A 21,091-nucleotide genomic window follows, 5' to 3' on the forward strand; every position below is an offset into this window, starting at 1 on the left:
GGAGACGTTTTCGCGTCAGGCTGAGCGCGTAACGGAGAGCCCACCTGTCCGACGAAGGTAGACTTCACTTCGAGGATGTGAAGCTCCCTGATTTATGCGGAAAAACGGATCAGTCCGAAGACACAGACGGGTAACTCAGGGTCAGAGCCGGCTCTGGTAGAAACATGTGCAGTCCTCTGAGGTGGAGACACACAGAGGCTGCAGAGGAGTGAGTCTTTCCAGGGAAAACCAACTTTTCCGCTCTTCCGCGCTCAGAGGATGGATGGAGAACATTCTGCGCTGTCAGGGGTGGAGAGAGAGAGAGACAAGCTGCCACCAATTTACAACAGCTCCCCTCCCGCTGTAAGGAAAGACTTTTCTCTTCATTTATTTAGCATAAAGTTACTTTTTCACAACAAAAACATGCTGTATGAAACAATGTAAAAGTGGTTTATGCTTCTTAACAGACTGCTTTACAGTCTAAACCTAAACTAAAGTCAGTTATTTAAGAAATAGAAAGCTAATTACAAATATTTATAATAATATTATAATAACATCATTTAATGCTGTAAATTACATAATTATGAATTTGTACTTTTTTATTTACAATTAACCTTTAAGAAATATAATAATAATAATAATTATTATTATTATTATTGTTAATATTATTATAAAACCTTTATGGGACACCAACAGTGCAAAACATCATGAGCATTGTCATCGTCTCTACCTCCAGTTTGAATAGCAATTTATTTTCCAGTTGAAAATTCAGTGGTTAGCAGAATACGGATATTATTTCCACATAAAACATATACAAATGAAAACAGCAGCTTCCTTGCTGTTTGGAAAAAGTGATGCCCATCTTATATAATGTGTCCTGACTCCAGCTCTCCAGCAGTGTCGGTGATGTAATCTCTGTGTTTTTTAAGTGCAGAGCAGGAAGCTCTGTTTGAAACACTGTGGCTCTCTTGTCTTGTGTGTGTGTGTGTTTTAAGTTTACTTTCTCACTGTCACCTCAGAGCTGAACTGGTTGGTTGATGTCATCTCCATTGTGTCAGAGAGCAGGAATGTGCAGATCAGAGGCTTTTGACCAATAAACAGTCTGTCATTGCTCAGACTCTCTCTGGTTGTGTCTGGAAATGCCATAAAGTGGCTGCATGCACTCTCACTCTCTCCATGCTGCTTACTCCTACTGTACCATCAGGATGAGTGAGATCCGAAGGTGCAGGCTGGAAGGTTTGAAAGACGATAGGCTGTCATTGCGTTAGCAACCAGTAAAAAGAGAGGAGTTGAGGACAGAAGCCTGCTCACTGAGAAAGAGAAGCTGGACAGAACACTGTCCAGGTGCAGTGTATTGTAGTGTAAGACCCCTTTTTGCCACCTGACATGGATTCTGCTAGACTGGTGTGTTGTGGTATCTGACGCCAGGAAGCAGCAGCTCCTTTCCTGGAAGCTGTGAGGTGAGGCCTCATGGATTAGACTTGTCTGTCCAACACTTCCCAAAGATGCTCATCTGGATTGAGTTCTGGGGAAATTTGAGGCCAAGGTGGCACCTTGAACTGATTGGTGTGTTCCTCAAACTGCACCATTGTTGCTGACTTGCTGAAAGATTTGTTTGCATTAAAAGATGGACATGGTCTGACTTTTCCTTATTCCTGAACTTTTAAAGTAGATAAAATCTATTGAACATAAATAATATTAACATTAACCTTTTAAAGGGTATGACAGTGTGGTCTTTTGGTGGCTATTTTCAGTTGTGTTCCTTTGTCCTTCATCGCTGACTTGTAGTGTATTTTGTGGAGATGCTTGAGGTAGATTAGCTTGCAATGTTTCACTGCTTCCAGATATCTTTGTCAGCTTTACCCCCTAAAACCCCACTATCCCCACCATGGCCTGTTAGTAAATAAACATAAATGCAGCATGATCTGTAGGAAAATACATGAAGGGAATGTTCCATTGAATTGTTCAGCCCTATGCCCTGTGCGTCTTGCACCTTTCTATCAGAACCAACATTCACTTTTTCAACACTTTGAGCTACAGCAGCTCATCTGTTGGATGAGTCCGTTTCCTGCTTTTAACATCAACTTTGAGGACAAATTGTTCACTTGCTGTCCAATATATCCCACCCACTGACAGGTGCCATGGTAACCAAATAATCAGTCTTATTCACTGCACCTGTTTTGACTCTAAAGGTAGCTAAATGCAAAAAGCAGATGGCTGTTTCCAGATCAGGCTGTTTGTCTGGGTCAGAGATTGACCCTTTAGCTTGGGACTGAACTCAGAACCCTTATGTCATTTTGTGGTAGAGGCTAAGAGAGCCCACCACAGTCCAGCTACAGAAAGTGCATGCAAATATACAAAACAGCAGCAAATTAGGAGAGCATTCTCATTAATTTGGTGACATATGCATCCCAACACAACAGAAACCTTCCCATGGACATTACAACTTGACAGACCGGCGGAGCTTGAGATTTATTTACATCCTGGTCAATTCTTCCTTTGGCTTTTTATCAGCATTGTGTGTTTCATATTCATGTAGTCAGTTTCTTCTGTGTGACTGTGTTGACCACAGATTCCTTGGTTCTGTGTGTTTTTAACCAGATAACTATCAAAACTAAAGTTGTCCTGAATCTGTCAAGACTGGGTGCCAAACCTTCCCAGAGTCTGGGTAGATGGTTCAGACCTACTTAGCCTGTATCTGTGTGCCATCTGAGACTCAAATCTGCTGCTGCCAGCTGGAGCTGACTTTTCTGCCTAAATCTTCCCAAAACTTCAGACCCAAACCCCAGTCTGGTCCGAGGGCCATGTACCAGACACAGTCCATGCCAGCACTCAACCAAAACAACAACTCAGCCCAGCAACACTCAAACTTAATACAAACCTAATCGAGGAGAGCTGCTGGTTTCAGTAAAAAAATCACACCAGCTGCAGGTTGGTCTGTGTGGATGAATCATTGACATCAGTGCGATCATCAGCTAAAGTGTCAGATAAAGTGTAAAACAATTGTCAGGCAGACAGAATCAAGAATCAAATGGATCACAGAAAGCAATAGAATAAATAACACACAGTCTCACAGTAATCTACCAGATCTAATTAGAGATTAACAGCTGAGAGAGGAGACTCAGACCTCTGTGAATGTGAGCGAGAGTCAGATGTGGAGCTTTTGTTGGTGTGGTTTCTCTCTGGATGACAGCATTTCCTCTCAGACTGAGCGGCTGAGCCGAGCTGGACGGGACTGAAATCACTGCTGCTAGAGCTGTTAATTGTTGTCAGATGTGAAGCGCTTTAGAATTACAGTTAAAATTAAAGCTGCAAGCAGCATTGCGGGCCCTCGCGCACCTTGCGATCCGCGGGGTCATCGCAGTCTTCTCTCCTATGCTCTTGTCTCCTATACTCTCCTGTCCTATGCTCTCCTCTTATTTCCACAGAGATACAACGAACACATGTTTACAACCAAACTTTCCTGCTACCAGTAGGTGGCGCTATGACCGTATCATCCTATTAGCATATATATCTGTTCAGACTCGGGTCCATAGCAGTACTGTAAGATTTTGTCCACATTGCATAAAGTATATGGGTAGTACTGCATAAAACACAGCGAGTTCCTTTGTAATGGCGAACGGTCAACTTTGAGGCCACTCCCCCGCCACACGGTAATACTTTTGAAAGAGTTTTGGAATGCATCTATTCCCTATGGTGTCCTGAGTGGACACAGTGAATTTCAGCTCAATTGCATGAAGTATGTGAGGCGTGAAAAGTTTTGAAGCAGGGTCACAAATAGGCAAAAAATGGCCACAAAAGTCAAAATGGTGGACTTCCTGTTGGGTTTGGAGGGGGGGTCCAAGAGACTTTTTTGTGCGTCTTGGGGTGATACACATGTGTGCTAATTCTCATGATCCTGTGTCAAACTGGCCAGCGGGGCTACGCATTAGGGCAATAAATACAGTGAGTTCCTTTGTAATGGCGAATGGTCAACTTTGAGGCCACGCCCCCGCCACACCGTCAGAGTTTTGTAAGAGTTTTTGAATGCGTCTATTCCCTATGGTGTCCTGAGTGGACACAGTGAGTTTTAGCTCATTTGGATGAAGTATGCGAGGCGTGAAAAGTTTTGTAGGAGGGTCACAAATCGCCAAAAATTAACAGAAATTTCAAAATTGCGGACTTCCTGTTGGGTTTGGAGGGGGGGTCCAAGAGACTTTTTTGTGCATCTTGGGGTGATACACATGTGTACCAATTTTCATGACCCTACTCAAAACAGGCCAGGGGGGCAGGCAGAAAAACCTATGAAAACACAACATTTTGTGTAGCCAGTAGGTGGCGCTCTGTCAAAGCCTCAATATTGTTGTATAGATGTGTTTAGGGTCAGACTCTGATCATACATGTGACATTTCGTACAGATCGGACAGAAAACGAAGAAGTTATAGAGACTTTCTGTGTCCTCAGAAATGGTCAAACTTTGAGGCCACGCCCCGGCCACACCGTCAGACTTTTGTAAGAGTTTTGGAATGCGTCTATTCCCTATGGTGTCCTGAGTGGACACGGCGAATTTCAGCTCAATCCGTTGAAGTATGCGAGGCGTGAAAAGTTTGGCAGCAGGGTCACACATCGCCAAAAATGGCCACAAACCTTCAAATGGCGGACTTCCTGTTGGGTTTGGAGGGGGGGTCCAAGAGACTTTTTTGTGCGTCTTGAGGTGATACATATGTGTGCCAATTTTCATAATCCTGTGTCAAACCGGCCAGAGGGGCTACGCGTTGGGGGCGCTATAGAGCCATTTTTATATGTGCATTTCAAAAGTCAGCAAATTTCAAAATTTTTCGGGCGAATGAATTTTTCTACCAAGTTTGGTGAGTTTTTGGGCATGTTAAGGCCTCCAAAAATGCGATCTCGGAGGGGGAAAAAAAAAAAAAAAAAAAAAAAAAAAAAAAAAAAAAAAAAAAAAAAAAAATAATAATCCTAAGGGTTTCAATAGGGCTCTTGCACCATTCGGTGCTCGGGCCCTAAAAAATAAGTAAAAAATTGTCTGTGTGTTGCGATCGTGTTATTTACGCTGCAGGTTTTACCTGGAAGCTGGTGTGAGCGGGTCTTCATTAAACGAGGGAGTGAACTGAGAGAAGCCATGTGGCTGCCATGCTGAGAAAAGGGTGTGACTATACACACAACATTTATAACCGAAGGTGTGAGGATGGTGTGGGAAAAACCAGCTCACTATGCTGGACTCTGTGAGGTGGTTGTGAGACTTTGATATGAAGAATCTTCTGATGGACATTTCACAGTGTTGGAGAGGCGGGAGTACTAAAGGGGAAGAGCTAGAGTAAATGAGTACAAATAAAAATTAGGTACCAAACTTATAACTTGGATCTGGTGCTCCCCGAGCCCCCTGTAAAATGGCTAGGACATATTTCCACATCTCATTACATCACCACAGGGGTACTCCAAGATTCTGGGGCCCCTGTGCTGTGGATGTCTCCTTCTCTTTCACTCCGATGATACCCAACTCTATCTGTCATTGTGGCTGGTTTGACCCCACAGTGTCTGCATGGATCTCAGATGTTCCTTCACCCCCTGTACAGCTATCACTAGAAAGTAACTTATCCAACAGACCAGACCAGACCTGCCTTGTAAACATGTTTATTTCTGGTCTAAAGCCAGCCCCTAGAGGCTGCGGTGTTAAGTGCAATTTTAAACACTTCATTGGCTTCTTTTCTCAGCGCCCAAAGGCTGCCGCCTTCCAGGGCTTGCCAACTTCTCAATGAGTACATTCTCTCCAACCAGCCAACACACCTAACATGCACTTAATGTACTAGTCCTTCCTCCCGCTTCCTGCAACCTTGTTCTGCACTACTGCATCGCCTTCCACTAATCTTTGCCCAGCACTGCTTTTAGACTACTGGTTTTAGTCTTTTTGTGTGTGATTTAGGATTTAATTCAGCCTCCAGTGTTTTCATCTATGCATTGTAGTACTCCAGTCAACACATTCATTGATAGTTTGGAAGCTTCTGAATGACTATACTTAGATCCTGCCACACTAATGTGTAATGAGAATCATTATCCATAGACTGAATGGACTCAATGTATCAAACAATGCATCATGAACAGTAGTGTACAATGGATGGTCACTAAATCCCCAATATGTACTGTCATGTGTCGGCTCAATATTTATTTAGCAGGGTTCTGTCAAATAAAGCCACTCTATAGAAACCTTCTTACAGTACAGTGGTATTATTGGGAATCAATAGCAGAGTTTATCCCTACCCCCACCCCTAACCCTAAGCTTAACCTGAACTACATGTGTATGCATGGTGTGCAAGTGCAGCATCACACAGTAGCTCACATCGATAGGTAGCACAAGTTGTCCAAACACCAACCCAGCACCTTTTTGTACGGTGTCAACAACAAGTAGGGTTGAGCTCACCATAGTCCTCTACAAAGAATATAGTATACAGAATATAGTAAGGAGGTAGTGGTAACTGATTGAGTGATGTCAGAAGTGGCTTTTCAGAAATCTATTTGTGATGTCCTGGAAGGTTTTTCCAAGATCTGACAAATTTGTGTAACAATATGTTAGCAAGCCAATTACAGACAGGCAACATGTCATGGAGGTCCATCTAAAGGTTGTGCAGACTTTTTAATTAAAACAAAAAACGTCAGCCCCCTGGTAGTCTAAAGAAAAATGAGAGGATTGCCAACACCAGTCGGCCTCTGGGTATCATCAGCCAATTGCGTCATCTGAGCCTTGTCGCCTGTCTTCTTTAAGACATAGGTCAGTCTAAAGGGGCTGCTGCACTGTACTGAATCCACCCTGATGAGTTGAATGTAAATTCTGTTGATTGCACAGCTGTGGTGGCCTTTAGTGATCCTTTTTTGTATGTAGATCAGTGGTTGTTTGATCTGATTTCAATGAAGAACTATCTATTGATACTCCAAGAGGAGATAAAAGCATGTGCGCCTGTGTGAAGGTGTTGATGTCTGTTTGTACCCTGTGATGTTGCAGTGCACAGCAGAGAAAATGATATATGCCATTACTAAAGTTGTGTCCACCTTCGGGTTTCGTTTCTTTGGAAACTGAGGCAGGCTGACCGTCATTCTGAACACAGTGCTCAGTGTGTCTGAGTGTGCGCATATGTGTGTGTTTACTGCTGTCAGGAGCGGCTGCTGTGCATCTGTTGGTGTCTCCACCTCCTCTTTCTTCCTCCTGGTCCCTCCGTCTCTTCTTTAATTTCCACTTCTTCCACCACTTCCTGTCTTCTTGTCTCGTATCATCCTTCAGCTTCTCTTCCATTTGATCTGCATTACTTTTTGCCTCTCTTATCCCTCCTTTCCTGCTCTCCATCCTTCTTATTTTTCCCTACCTCTTCCCTTATCGTCTTTTCTTTACCTCGCCGTACTTCATTCTCTCCCTCTCTCCTTTTTACGTCCCTCTGATTGTAGTTGTGGCTCGCTGTCGCCGCAGCGATTAAGAAACAGGTAAAATACTAGGAGACCAGGAGGAGATTAATCAGTGTGCTTTAGTAGATGTTAGGTTCATCTGTTCAGTGTAGGTTACAGTATGTTGTCATTGTCTGTTCATGCAGCTGGATTTTTTTCTAACAGCGTCAGTTTCCTGAATAAATCAAATCTATTACAAATGTGTCTATAAAATGTTTGTATTTTTCAAAATATGTATAATTAGATTTAATAATTATTCAGTTTATTTATTCTAAAAATCTAAGTATTGTATGTTTTATTCAAAAATGAGTTTCAAATTAAATAAACAAATTCATTTTAATTAATTTTAATTATTAATTTATTAATTATTTGGAATAATTTGGTCTTTTTTTAATGGTGAAAATAAATTCATGTTATTTATTTGAAATAAAACAAGGATGGAGCATTATTTCAGACGCGTGAGACAAAATGCAGTTATTCTTCTGTTTCTCATGCTGATCTCTCTGTGGCAGGGTCTGGGTCGGGGTGCCAAGCAGCCGTTTCCATCTCTGGGCACTTTCATCTCCACGTTAAACCAGAGGAGGGACATGGGGGGGCGTGGCTTGGCTGGGGGCTTCACGGGTACTCTGGCGAGCATCCCGGGTCTCAGACACGGTAAGTGAGATTTTTATTTCACTTTTAAAATCCGTTCTTAGTACTGTCTGTCCAAAGCTTCTTTTCTGTTGAGTGTATCTGGAAGGCTGGCAGATTCAGGTCAAAGGTCATATACGAGTATTGTATGTATTGTATTGTATCACTAAGATACGACCTCGGAATGCCATGGTTCTGATACTTCGAGTTAGTTTTGTTTAATATGAAGGCTAATATGAAAATGTGCACGTATTATCATAAAAATGATGCTGAAAAAATCAATAGCAAAATTAGGCTCATAAGGGTTTGTCAAATCTTTTCATATGAACTCAGGAGCAATCCTTATTTTGTTATTAATGAGCAAACAAACCAACAAAAATAGCTAAAGGTCAGCATGCTGTGTGTTCGTGTCTTTGTTCTCTTCAGAGACGCAGTGATCTCTGTCTCGTCTGGGATGTAATGATGTGTTACTTCCTCTGTTTACAGTATGCTTGATGTATACGCTCAGACTCTGTTTATGTTCGGCTGCTGGTAACGGCGTCGCGAAATGGAAGGTTTTAAAAAGAGGCGAGAGGAGAGAAGGAAAAGCTGCTCACAACAGTATGCAGGAAATCACAGGGTCGTACTTCCAGTAAGGTTTTTATGGGGCGACTCACAGTTCAAACTGGTTTTCTTGATTTTCTGCCATCTTCACTTTTAATGAAGAGGTGTAGTCAAACACTTCGATGTTGATATGGAAGAAATAGTAGTGTTTTTGTAATTGTATTTACTTGTCTACTACTAATCATTTGCAAAGCAGTGATGGGATTCCTGTTGATGTTGTTTGTGTAGTGTTGGTGTTTTTGCATTTCGAGGGGATGCGGCTTCCTGTCAAAGGCGAGGTTACTTCTGACTGCCGTGAGAACTGAGGCCCAGTGGAGCACTCACCAGCCCGCTTTGTCACCACGGCTACTGATGCCAGAATAATTATGCAAACCTCCACCCCAAATGAAAACCATATGAAAGTGAAAACACTCAATACACACATACATAAGATATCACTGTAGCATTCCTGGGGCCCGTTACAGTCCGTCCGGCCTGCTGGATAATCACCACAATTTGCCATTTCATCTGTTAAAAATTACAGAAGGTTTGTGTTTCCTTTTTAATATTGTCAAATATGGTTTGGTGTGCGCAGGCTGAGCCGAGCCTCTGAGTTTCACATCAGGATCAGTAAGCAGCTATTGCAGTCTCAGCAGAGATGCTGGTGCATGGAACAACCGGATGCAGCATAGCAAAATTAGCTGCATTGGTGGTTATCAGGTTACATGTTAGGAACACGATGAACAGATTATCATCAGTCTGATATATGTAGGCTGCTGCTTTTATTACATCTCCACAGCAGGAATTAATGGATAACACTCGAGGAAGATAACAAGACCATGCTCGTACCCTCATCAAAAGACATCAAAGTAAAGTCTAGTGAATAAAGAAAAGCTGGAAAACATCCCTGAAGGTCATGAAGGTGACTCTTCTGATTAAAGGCTGCCATGACAACAGTAGCAGCGATAATTAGGAACCTGTGAGGCAGCAAGGTGCAGTGCCAAAGTGCAGCTGTGATCAGCAGTTTGTGTGTTTATATCAGCTGTCAGGCACACACAATTATTATATCTTGGAAAAGTTGCAGACATGCAGATTATTAGTGATCGCCAAAGGATGTAAAAACACTGTTAGAAGACATATATTATTACAACTCATTATACATACGACCTTATATCACATACAACTCACATATGAGACACTTGGATATTTCTGAATAATTTCTGAAAATACAGTGACACTTGAAAAAATACTATATTTCTGCTGTTGTTCATCGAAACAGCAGATTTCCTGAAAGGAGACAAAGAAAAGACAGATATACAACAGCTTTCACAACATATCTGTTATTAAGGTCAGGGCTTTGACTTTGCCATTCCAAAGTCATTTATTCTTCTTTTGTTAAAATGGCGTATGTGCTTGCGTCCTTGTCTTGCTTCATGACCCACTTTGTCTGGAGGTTAAGCTCATTTTCCTTTAGAATTCACTGGTATACTTCATTTAAGGTTGTTTCTTTGTCTCAAACCATGATATTACCACCACCATGCGTCACAAGGATAAGTTCTGGGAATGCAGTGTTTTTCATTCTCATCAGGCTTCCCATTTAAGCCAAACTCTATTCTGGTCTCATCTGTCCTCACATATGTTCCCAGCAGCCCTCTGGTCTTTAGCTGCTTACAGGTTACCCTGGATTCCTTTGTAACTTTGAGGACTATTGCCGTACAGGACTTGTTTTTGGAGTCTGTGTAGATTCGTGGAGTCCAAACTCTTTAGAGGTGGTTGTGTAACCTTTCCCAGCCTGGTGAGAGCAACAAGTCTTTTTCTGAGGGCCCTCAAAAATCTTAATACACAAACATGAAGATCAGATTTTGATAGATCCCTGCTGTGTAGCTTAATAAGGACACTCACTGTCACTTAACACACCCCTGAACAGATGGACTCTAATTAGGCCTTAAAAATCAGAGAGTTGCACATACTTTTGCCGCTTAAAGATATGTAATATTGAATCATTTTCTTGTATAAACAAATAATAAAGTGAAATAATTATGCTTCATTTCTTTGACCAGGTTCTCTTTGTCTACCTGCAGGACTCATGTTGAGCTGCTCTTCTGGAAAATCAGAGCAACATTTGGATTCCTGTGATTTAACACCCATTCACAGTGTTGTTTGTTCCTCTGTGCTCATGTCCCTTCATCTTCTACTTGTTCAATTGGTCCACGCCTACAGCATCGGCACCCACAATGCACCTAGACAGGCCCACTGTTGCTATTGTTACTGTGGAAACGCAGACAATAGCAGGCTAATTATAAATTGCAGATGGACGGCCAGAAGTGTGGGAAGATAGATGGATGTGTGTGTCTGTGTGGGACCTGTATGCACGTTGTGCAGCCTGGCCTCTGTGATTACACACTGAGTGGGGTTATTAGCTGTTGTTTGTGCATCTTTCAGTATGGCCCTCCTTTGCTGCTTGTCCTACTCTCTTGTGTACATGTTTCCATATCTGCTATGGCAATTATCAGCAAATGTAAACTTCTTTGGTGGAAAATTAAGTATGATTTTGCAACTCCATGCGCGTTCTGATGTAGAATAGCATCTTATTTAAAGGAGGATAGCCTGACGGCCCTTTGATAGACTGGCGACCTGTCCAGGCCCCACCCCTCCTGTCTACTGTGACCTTGTAGTACAGGACAGAGTGGATTAATGTCATAAGGTCTGTGTGGTAAGTGTCAGTAATGGTCCTGTAGGGTGTTAAAAGGAAGGACAACTGACAAACATTTGACATGGTAGTGGGTAGGGATGTAAATTATTAAGTATTGTTTATGCTGAATTAAAAAAGCATGTCATATTCCTAAATGAGTGATTTATTACATAACAGGACATGCAATCAGATGTATGTGATTTAACAAAATAGATTATGCATAGACATTGAATATATACACTACTTTAACATTACAATAAACAGCACTGGCTCACCTGTTGTATGTGAAATATTAGCACCATAAAATAAATTCTTATAAAAACCTAAAATAACAGCTTATATAATATGAAGAAAATATGAAGCAGCAGCAGCAGTGAGTCCATTGGGGACGGCCGGATTTAAAGTGTGTGCAAAACATGGAATTGAGTTCCATCTGAAATCATGTGGGGTTGTTAAGACAATGTTCTGAGAGGTATCGCTAACACAGGCTTTGACTCCACTGCCTGGTGGAGTATGTCAGTTAATTATCAGCTGTATGTCTCAGACATGCTCTGTGAGAAGGACAGCACACAAATAATGATGTGGATATACCCCTCAAAGCATACTGCTAGTTCTGGGACATCTGTCGCTGGCATTGTTGACATATTGGCCTATGCTGAGTGTGCGGAAGCTTGTCAGGCATAGCAACAGTAACTAAGGGTAACAGTAACTAAATCCATTTTAATTTAATCTATTGTCTTTCTTCTTATTGAAAAATAATTGATAGTTGATTAATTGTTTAAATCCCTTGTAGTGGGAAGGTTTTTTGTTGGAGAGCAATGGTTGGACCATGTTGCTACATTATAGACTGAATCATATTTACCAGTGAAACATCTACAGTGGGCACTCTAACATTAAAACTGTATCATGGAGTGATTGGAGGTGTCTTATATGCCATGTGTGGAACAGATGGCAGCAAGATGCATTATGGGAGGCTCAATATCCTGCTTGCAAGGTTTGGGCCATGCCATGGACCCATCCATGCCAAAAGACATATTGGATCTATTTTATGATATGGACGCTTTTTAACCGCGACACAATCAAGCTCTGCTTAACTATGGTCTTGATACTAGTTAAATCATGTTTATGTTCATAAGTTAGAGCTGCTGCAGCCCTGAAGCTGGCTGATACTGGATAGCTGGTTTTTAAGATAATGTTGCCTAATTTCTGTGCTTTCCACCTGTCCTGTGCAGGGAGAGAGCTGCCTCCGATCTGCAGCGATGTTCGTCAGAAGCAGCGGCTTTCCATTGACACTCTGCCCCCAGAGGTCAAAGCTCCATTCCCCTCTGACCCCGTCATCCCTCTGCGAACCAAGACGACCAAGGAGTTTCAGTAAGTCTGTGGTCCCTGAGCCAAACATTGCATACCTGCAAACACCCGCTCAACACACACATTTGCTTTGTTTGTGTTCCTCAGGGAGGACATGGAACGCGCCGTCCAATCAGGTGACTGGAGGGAGGTCCGAGAGTTTTACCTGACCACCTTTGATTCCTTTATAGAAATGAATGCTGCATTTAAGGTAGAATACACACAAACGCACACACAGTCTGTGTCTGTTGTGAGAAAATTGTTTATAAAGCTGCTAAAATTTCACCAGACGCCATAACTGTTTTACGATGAGAAGGCTGCTGTTTCCCTCCTTTTTTCTCAGGCTCTCTCATGTTTCTCCCCTTTCATTTTCCTCCCCTCCTTGTCTTTGGCAGCGAGAGGCGAACGGATTGTTTAACACAATAGACGACTCAGGAGTCAACGCCAAGTTTGTCAACGCTGTTTACGACGCACTGCTCAGCACGGTAAGCAAGGTTCCACCTGCAAACCACCAAGCAGTCCCAGCATGCAGCAGTGCACTGACTGTAAAGCGGCCTTCCTGGCCAAGTGAAAGGGTACATAAATGTGTCCAGGGTTTTTGTTTCTCTGACATTTAGGGATGCTGTTTGAAACATTTTGTGGACAGTGAACACTGACCGTGTTCTGGTTGTATGTTCAGCCTCAGGACATCCAGAAGTCAGTGCTGAAAGGAATCATCAACAGTCTTTTGAGGGAATGGAAAGGGTGAGAGAAGCGCCACGGCTTTTTGAACTTCTTTTCAAATGAATTCATGTTAAAATGGCTATGGTACCTTGGTATAACCTTGGTCATCTTGTGTTTGTTTTTTAGGCCACGGACCAAAGATGATCTGCGAGCTTACTTCATTCTCGTACAGGTGAGACACAGCAACAGCAGCTAGGATAGACATCTTTTGGATTAGCTGTGATTACTAATCTCAGATATCAGTCAGGAATGAGGGACTGTTATGGGATGTCTTTGATTGTATTGGGAGAGAATAGCTAATACTTTTGTATTTATTGAGATGTTGCTCCGGTCAGTGCGTAAGTGGGCGGATGTTTGGACAGAACAATGACAACTCAACCTCACTTCTTGACCTCTATTATGGTTCCAAGATGGTGTCTTTTTTTCACAATGGCGGTGCCCATAAACATATTTTATTCTGGGCTTCACCTCCACAAATGTGTTAAACGCTGCTGCTAGACACTGACTCCTTCAGACACCGCACATTACCCCAATAGATGCTAACTCATTCTTTTCCATCTTAACCCCCAGGCTCCACCTCCCATTCAGTCTTGTTCCACGATTGCCAGTTAAACCTCAGTCTTTTTCTGGCTACCCTGTTCTGTTTAAATCCTACTTACACTCCTACTGTTTTGTTTGTTTAGTTTTTTTTAATGAAGCTCTTTGAAACACATTTCCTGGCAGTATCAGACCTGCTTTACATTGCCTGAAACCTGAAGAAACAGCCTGCTGACTCAGTTAGCACAACAGATTACTGCTACTCCTACCTGCTTCGTTCTGATGTTGCAGTGTTTAAAGACCAGTTTTGCACTTAAATGTTCAAAGTCATGTTAGCTGTCAGCAGCAGACTAATTTGGCCACTGGCCGATACAAAGAAAATTGTACACAACGGTAGCTTAGCCTTTTTTTGTGTTATTAGGATTATTTGTCATACTTGTCTGACCTTTCTCATTCTGTCCTTTTATTTCTCTCTCTCTCCCTCTCTATGGTCTACATTTCCATATATGGTTTGGGAATTAGAATCAGATAAAGACAGGAATCTACAGTAGTTTCACTGTGGTTCCATGCTTCATCAGAACACACACACAAGCAGGCAGTGCCAAGTTTCAAACTCTGTCCCATTCAACTTTGAGGACTCGCTTCGTCTTCCAACTCTCATGAGAACACAACCACACACACACACACACACGCACACACACACACACACACACACACACACACACAGGGACTGGGTGAGGTCATGTTATAGTTGAGGACTGCTGGTTTCCTGTCTGATGACGACTCTCCCTCCTTCCCTCTGCTCTTTCTGCACAAGTCTTTTAAAGCCTTGCAAAGACTAAACAGAAGTGTCTGAGATGATCTCACTATTTGTGTCATTAGTTCTTTTTTATAGAAGCCAAACATCTCCTCTCATATGACACTTTTTCCAGCTCTATGTTCTTTTTTTAAAATATGAATATGATTTAAGACCATTAGATCATTATAAGGTGTAGCAGGGAACTAGCCTATACTGTCACAGTAATTCTGTGTGTGTGTGTGTGTGTGTGTAGAACCCCCAGTATTCCAGCACCAGTACCTACGTGATCTATGCTCACCTGCTGCGGCAGATTGCTGCTTTGTCTGAGGCTGACCACCACTTCCTAGTTCACTGGTTAAAGAAGTAAGTCCAATGCATGCAGCTGCAGGTCTCTTTAACAGAGAAGAAATGTGTTCAGCAGACCATGAAACCTGAAAAACTGCAACTTAAATAGCTTTGAGACGTGTAGGCGGTTTGCGTCTTGTCATTCTGCCTTTGCAGCAGTGATAGCAGGCGATTGATCTTGAGACGTAAATGGGAAGAGCTTCCATCTCTGGCAGGAAAATTCTCTGCTGCTTACTTTTATTGCATGCAGATCTCACACACTACGTCGAGATGTGATGGATATATGTCGCTTGGTACAAACCCCGAGGTCCGACAGACTTTCTATTTAAGATCACAGTTGTTTTTTCATCTGTATCCTTTCTTTCACCACTGTGGTCACACAGTTGTAGTGTCAAAGACAAGTGGAGGGTCACTGCTCCCAAATGTCTTTGAGTTAATTTATCACGTTCTTCCTTCACTTTCCAAAGCTTCATCCTGGAGGCTTCCAAACTCTAAACAAGTACTTTGTGCTGTTTTTGTGGCGATGATTTACGAGCAAGCTGCTTCAAATTAGAAGTTCTCTTTTGTCCTGCTCTGATCCAGAAACCCAGTTTCTCCATGCAGAGTTGCCATTTTTTCCTTTTACTCACTTAAAGCATCTATTTTTGTGCTTATGTATATTTTAGGGTATGTGCAGTTTGGACCATGCCAAGCTGGCAGCATTAACTGTGTGTGTGTGTGTGTGTGTCAGGCTCTCACCAAGGCGTTTCAGGCAGCTGGTAGAGCGCCTCCTGCAGTTCATCTCCACCCGACTCTTTCCAGCAGAACCAGATGAGCTTCCTCCTCTTTCCAAGTGCTCCTGGTGGATTCCCTCAGCCACCAAAGTGCTCAGCCTCTTCAGTGAGTGTCACACACAAACAAATATCCAGTGCCGCAAGATTGAATTTTATGACATGCGAATGCTTTTCTGGACTTTGTCTCTGCAGATGCAGCCAACAGTGTGTCCTCTCCTCCCATCATGCCCTTCACAGACTTCTACAACATCACTCTTGAGCACATAGATTTCATGGAGGAGTACAGGACCTGGCAGAACTACGGCAACTCAAACAGGTCAGATGTTGTTGTTTACATCGGGCATCCGGGGTTTTATTTTAGGTTGTAGGTGCATAACCATAATTCTGCTTTGTTACCTTTTAATGTGATCAAGCCCCACTTTAGATTCAAAGAGTTGGTACAATAGGGTTTGTACCAAGTAAAACTGGTGAAGGGGAGACCTGTACTCATACCCAATAGGTATGGCTGACTAAGCTAACAAATGCATGCATGCATGTACCTGAAATGAATCATTGTCAAATGAATCATTGTTTGTTGCGATATTTCAACATTATGAATTGTTCATAACAACTGAACAACTCAGGAACAGAGATGGTACCTAAATATATGAGCGAAGCATCTGTGAAGTCATCCAGAGGTTTCTGTAGGGCAGGTTTGTGCACCTTAGTCCACCTAACTCTTAGGTCAAATACTGACAAACAAATGGAGCACAAGTTCATTTGTTATTCTTTATTTTGTTGAAGTTCTACATTTCATTCATCACCAAACCAATGAATGAAACAATGGCACGTTTTCTAATAAAAGCCTGGAGTCTTAACGGCTGATAAGGAGTTAATTATGCAGAGTGTTGCACTAGCTCCCTTTTGAAGATTTGTGGAAGTCACTTTGAGTCTCTCCTCCTGAAGTAATGTTCCCACAGCTGCAGTTTATCTGGAACAGTGTGGAAACACTTGCAGAAGCCATGAAGTCTGTTTCACGCTGCGTCATGGCTCGTTAAGGTCTGATAAAGGAGAAGGATCCAAAGTTTAAACGGCTGCTGTGGTGGGGTGAGGCTCAGAGGGTGGAGCTGTCTGAATGTGTTCATTTGGTTGGAACACATCATGTGCAAGCTGCTCAGGAACGAAGTCTTTTTGATCTGCTGGTTTTAAAAACAACTTTTCATATTTCTTCTCCTCCCTCAGATTTTCCTTCTGTCAGTTTCCCTTTATCTTGTCGACAGTGGTGAAGAAAGCCATAATCCAGAAAGACTCGGAGCAACAGATGATCAGTCAGGCCAGGGTGAGAGTGATGAAGGAAGAAAGCACAGATAAATGTTTGAGGTCTGCTGACGTGTCAGGTTTGTCTTACAGCAAAGCCTGGTCAGTAAGGTTTCTCGCAGGCAGAGAGTGGATATGAACCTTCTGTTCCTCAACATTAAAGTACGACGAGCACAACTTCTCAGTGACTCACTGGATGAGGTAGGTGTACACATGCCTTTCCCTTATGTGCTCATGTATCTGTAAAGGCCAGTCAGTGTGCTCACAGTGATCGGTGTCCACACTCAAGCTTCCAGGCAAAAAAGCTGGAAAAAAAAGGAATTCACTCATTCATTCAGTCCACAGGGCACTGAAAGGGCATTTTACCAGGTCAGGGTTATGGTGAAGAACACAACCTTAAGCAGGTATCTGGACAGAACTTTTTTCTCGGTCAGTTTCAGAGTGGGCGTGGTCAATGTGACGAAGCGCCAAAAGCCTCCACTTGTACAAAATCCACACAGGTCTGCCCGACGTGTTGTCCAATCTATTAATATGCTACGAGCACGTACGCGCCCACCTCCCTGAACATTATCAGCTGTTCACCTAGACGGCTGTTTCTATATATATATATATAGAAACAGCCGTCTATATATATATATATATATATATATATAGAAACAGCCGTCTATATATATATATATATATATATGTATGGAAACAGCCACTACTGTGGATACGTGTAAAAAAAACGACTTTTAACACTTTGTTGACGTAAACTGTCTGAACCTCTATTTATTTCAATGTGTGGGGATTTTAACAGGGTTAGTTTATTACTATCTACTATTGAAATCTACAATGTATTAAAGAAAACATCTAAAGGAATGGAAATATTGTTTAAAAACATTAATAAAAACGGAGGACAAGGAAACATTTTTAGGGCACAATAACAGGCATAAAAGATTTTTTAGAAAGATAAAAGGTTAATTTGTGGTGTGGGAACTCTGGGCCTCTCATGAGGACATGCAAGTATGTCTTTAATGTTCTGCATTCATGTGTCAACCTCAAATGCTCCGTCAGTCCCTAAACCTAAGCATAAATCTCAGGCTAAATGATGTTAAATGTCAGTTCATGCAGTGAGGTTGACTCTAAATGTCTTTCATATTGAAGCGTATCCACAGTAGTCTGTCTCTGTGAAGATATCCAGCCTGTAGATGTTTAGGAAAACATGATCACAATGTTTTCTAAAGTGATGTGACAGTGTTCGTTAAAAAGTACAGAGTGGAAATATTTCCCTCAGATTTATTTTTCTAATAGTCATTACAAAAACAGTGTCTTCTTTCTGCAGTTGACGAGAAAGCGGTGCGACCTGAAGAAGAAGCTGCGGGTGACATTTGTCGGGGAGGCGGGGCTTGACATGGGCGGCCTGACGAAAGAGTGGTTCCTGCTGCTGGTCCGACAGATCTTCCACACAGATTACGGTAGGACATTTCCCAGAAGTCTGCTGTCAGCCTGCTGTCAGCACGATCACAACTTATTGTGGTGGTCATGTGTTTCATGATCCCTTCATATGAAACAACAGATAACTGAGAATCTGAAGGCTAAATCCTGTTTGATGCAAAGTCAGTGGAAAGTGAAGCCGTTCTTTATTGAACACAAGAAGCGGAAAGAAAATCATATTTTTATTGGATAAAAATGGAAAGTACATTTTTATTAGCTGGAGGTCTCAGTGGATGTGCTCTGAGAATTTTCAGGTCGGAGGAACGGCAGCAGGAATAAGTGTCAGGTTGCTGAGAAACGCGGTCAGTGTTGCTTTTGGAAACTCAACAGTTCTTATTATGACTCTTCTGTTTCTCTTCTTCTCGTGTCTGGTCTCTGCTGACCACTTTACTGTAATTATCTCTGCGTGTCACAGTTTCTGTCGCTTAGTTCTTTCTCTCGTCTTTTTTTCTTCTCTCTCATCCTTTTTAAAGTCGTCCCATCAGACACAATTTACCACAAGTAACTCACTAAGAGTCTCAGAGTGCCGCCATTCACTTTTCATTGGCCCCAGGGCCCCAAATTGAGCAGCCCTGATCGAGTCTATGCAGATCTTCCCTCATATCAGCTGATACATTTTTTATTTTCATCCATCCATTTTCTTCCACTTATCAGGGGTCAGGCTGTGGGGACAATGTTATTTATATAGCACCTTTTACAATATGTTAGGGGCTTTACAGAAACCCACAGCCTAAACCCTGAGCAGGCAGACTTTTAACAGGAAGAAACCTTGAACCGGACCCGGCTCAGGAGAACCTTCCTGCTGATAGTCAGCTGGGTGAAGGAGGAGAAGCGATAGACACCGCCACCTTTAAAACCTTTTTGTTTCTTCCTGTGAAAAGGGACCTTTTCTTGCTGCCGTTGCTCCTAAGGGGGATCAGGCTCTGGGTTTTTGTAAAGCACCTTGAGAAAAAAGCGCTATATAAATAAAAATTGACTTGACTTGACCTCGTTCTGCTCAGGGAGCCTCCACCTGGCTGGACATGCTTGGAACACCTGATCTCAGGTACCCAGGTACTCAGAGGAACAGTGGTTCCACACCATGCTTCTCCTGGATGACTGAGCCTAAGACTCTAAGGAAGAGACTAGCATTTGGGCCACTAGTGTTCACAATCCTATTCTTGTGGCCACTACTCACAGCCTGTGGTAATGGGTGAGGGTAGGTACAAGACCCTGAGATACTCATGTGAGGTAGAAACTCAGCCCAAACCCTATTCATGTTCCCGTATTTAAATAGTCCCCAAATCAGACCCCTTACAAATCGGTGCAGCCCTGAAAGTCTCTACTGGAAAGAAGTCTGTCTTGTCTGTAAACCAGGCTCCTGCCCCACTTGTGATCCATTTTTTTCTGGAAACAGATGAACAGCTGTCTTCTGAAAGGTCAGATCAGATCCAGAACCACCATGCTGTGATAAAACCTTCAGAGATCTTTAACAGAGAACAGGGGCTGTTCATTCCTTACAGCTTAGCCTGTATAGATGCAGTAGTTTTCTAAATCAGCTGTAGGTGTTACCAAACACTCATCTGAGGAATCTCCTCTGTTAGGGACTGTTTTCACAGGCGTATTTTTACCTTTTCGATGATATATTGACTCTTTCCTGGCGAGTGAGTCAGGAGGAAATACAGTGTGTGTTCACAGTAATGAAAGAACATGTCACCCTGTTAAACAGTGTGACTCACTGATGTGTTTTTAATAGTTTCTGGAGCTCAGAGGAGTAGCCTGGCCACTTGTTAGGGAGGAATTTTAACCTTTTAATTAGTTGCAAAGGATAGGTTATATAAGCAGTGTTTTCTATTTAGCGCTTTGTAAAGTAGCAAGAGAACTGCTGAAAATGACATTTATAATATGAAATGTGTCACGTGGCATTTTCTGTTGTAGACCCTGGAATGTTGTATGTCTGTGCATCTTTGATTTCACTCTCGCCCTCCTCTGTCTCTGTGTCTTTCTCTCTCTCTTTTTTTGGTCGAGTTGTTCTTTCCGTCTTCGTTCCATCTTTCCGCGGTCGTCTATGTTTTTGGTGCCAGGGGACGTCGGCCCAAAAGCAACACACTCAATGAGAGCTGTGTTCCCCTCATTAGCAGCGCAGGGAAAGCCCCGACTCTGCCTTACACACAGACACACACACAGGCAGGTGTACACACAAACACGCACACAGGCTCTTTTATGCACAAAGCGGTGTCGGTTTCTAGTGTTCCACGATGTGAGCAGTCCAGATGTGTTTGAACAGACTGCTGCTGTTTCTCAGAGCTGGAACAGCTTCGCGATCATCTTGAGTGTGTTCAACTCAACAGCCTGCTCATTACTGTTTTTTTCTATTATTATTTTGATGTTATTTTATTTGTTTAATCACTCTAACTTTCACCAGAGACATCAACAGCTGTATGCACCATAAATGTTGACAAGGTGGTGACAGCAAATATAGAATACACATTTAGGAGATGATGT

General features: G+C 42.4%; 1 protein-coding gene across 2 annotated transcripts in view; it reads left to right on the forward strand.

Moving 5' to 3' along the window:
- Positions 1–211: 211 nt before the first annotated feature.
- Positions 212–21,091, forward strand: part of hectd2 (HECT domain containing 2) — a 38,705-nt gene continuing 17,825 nt past the window's right edge. Inside the window, exons 1-13 of one of the 2 annotated variants that reach the window (XM_028423530.1) lie at positions 212–342; positions 7,920–8,061; positions 12,544–12,682; positions 12,767–12,869; positions 13,054–13,143; positions 13,338–13,402; positions 13,508–13,553; positions 14,971–15,080; positions 15,793–15,941; positions 16,028–16,151; positions 17,057–17,153; positions 17,225–17,332; positions 18,456–18,588. In XM_028423530.1, the coding sequence (XP_028279331.1) occupies positions 259–342; positions 7,920–8,061; positions 12,544–12,682; positions 12,767–12,869; positions 13,054–13,143; positions 13,338–13,402; positions 13,508–13,553; positions 14,971–15,080; positions 15,793–15,941; positions 16,028–16,151; positions 17,057–17,153; positions 17,225–17,332; positions 18,456–18,588 (1,390 nt within the window). In that variant the 5' untranslated portion in view covers positions 212–258. Of the gene's footprint in view, positions 343–7,223; positions 7,447–7,919; positions 8,062–12,543; positions 12,683–12,766; positions 12,870–13,053; positions 13,144–13,337; positions 13,403–13,507; positions 13,554–14,970; positions 15,081–15,792; positions 15,942–16,027; positions 16,152–17,056; positions 17,154–17,224; positions 17,333–18,455; positions 18,589–21,091 lie in introns of those variants that run through there. The other variant, XM_028423531.1, reaches the window with a different exon arrangement.

The sequence above is a fragment of the Parambassis ranga genome, chromosome 15 (assembly GCF_900634625.1).
Source record: "Parambassis ranga chromosome 15, fParRan2.1, whole genome shotgun sequence".
In the NCBI taxonomy this organism is placed as follows: Eukaryota; Metazoa; Chordata; class Actinopteri; family Ambassidae; genus Parambassis; species Parambassis ranga.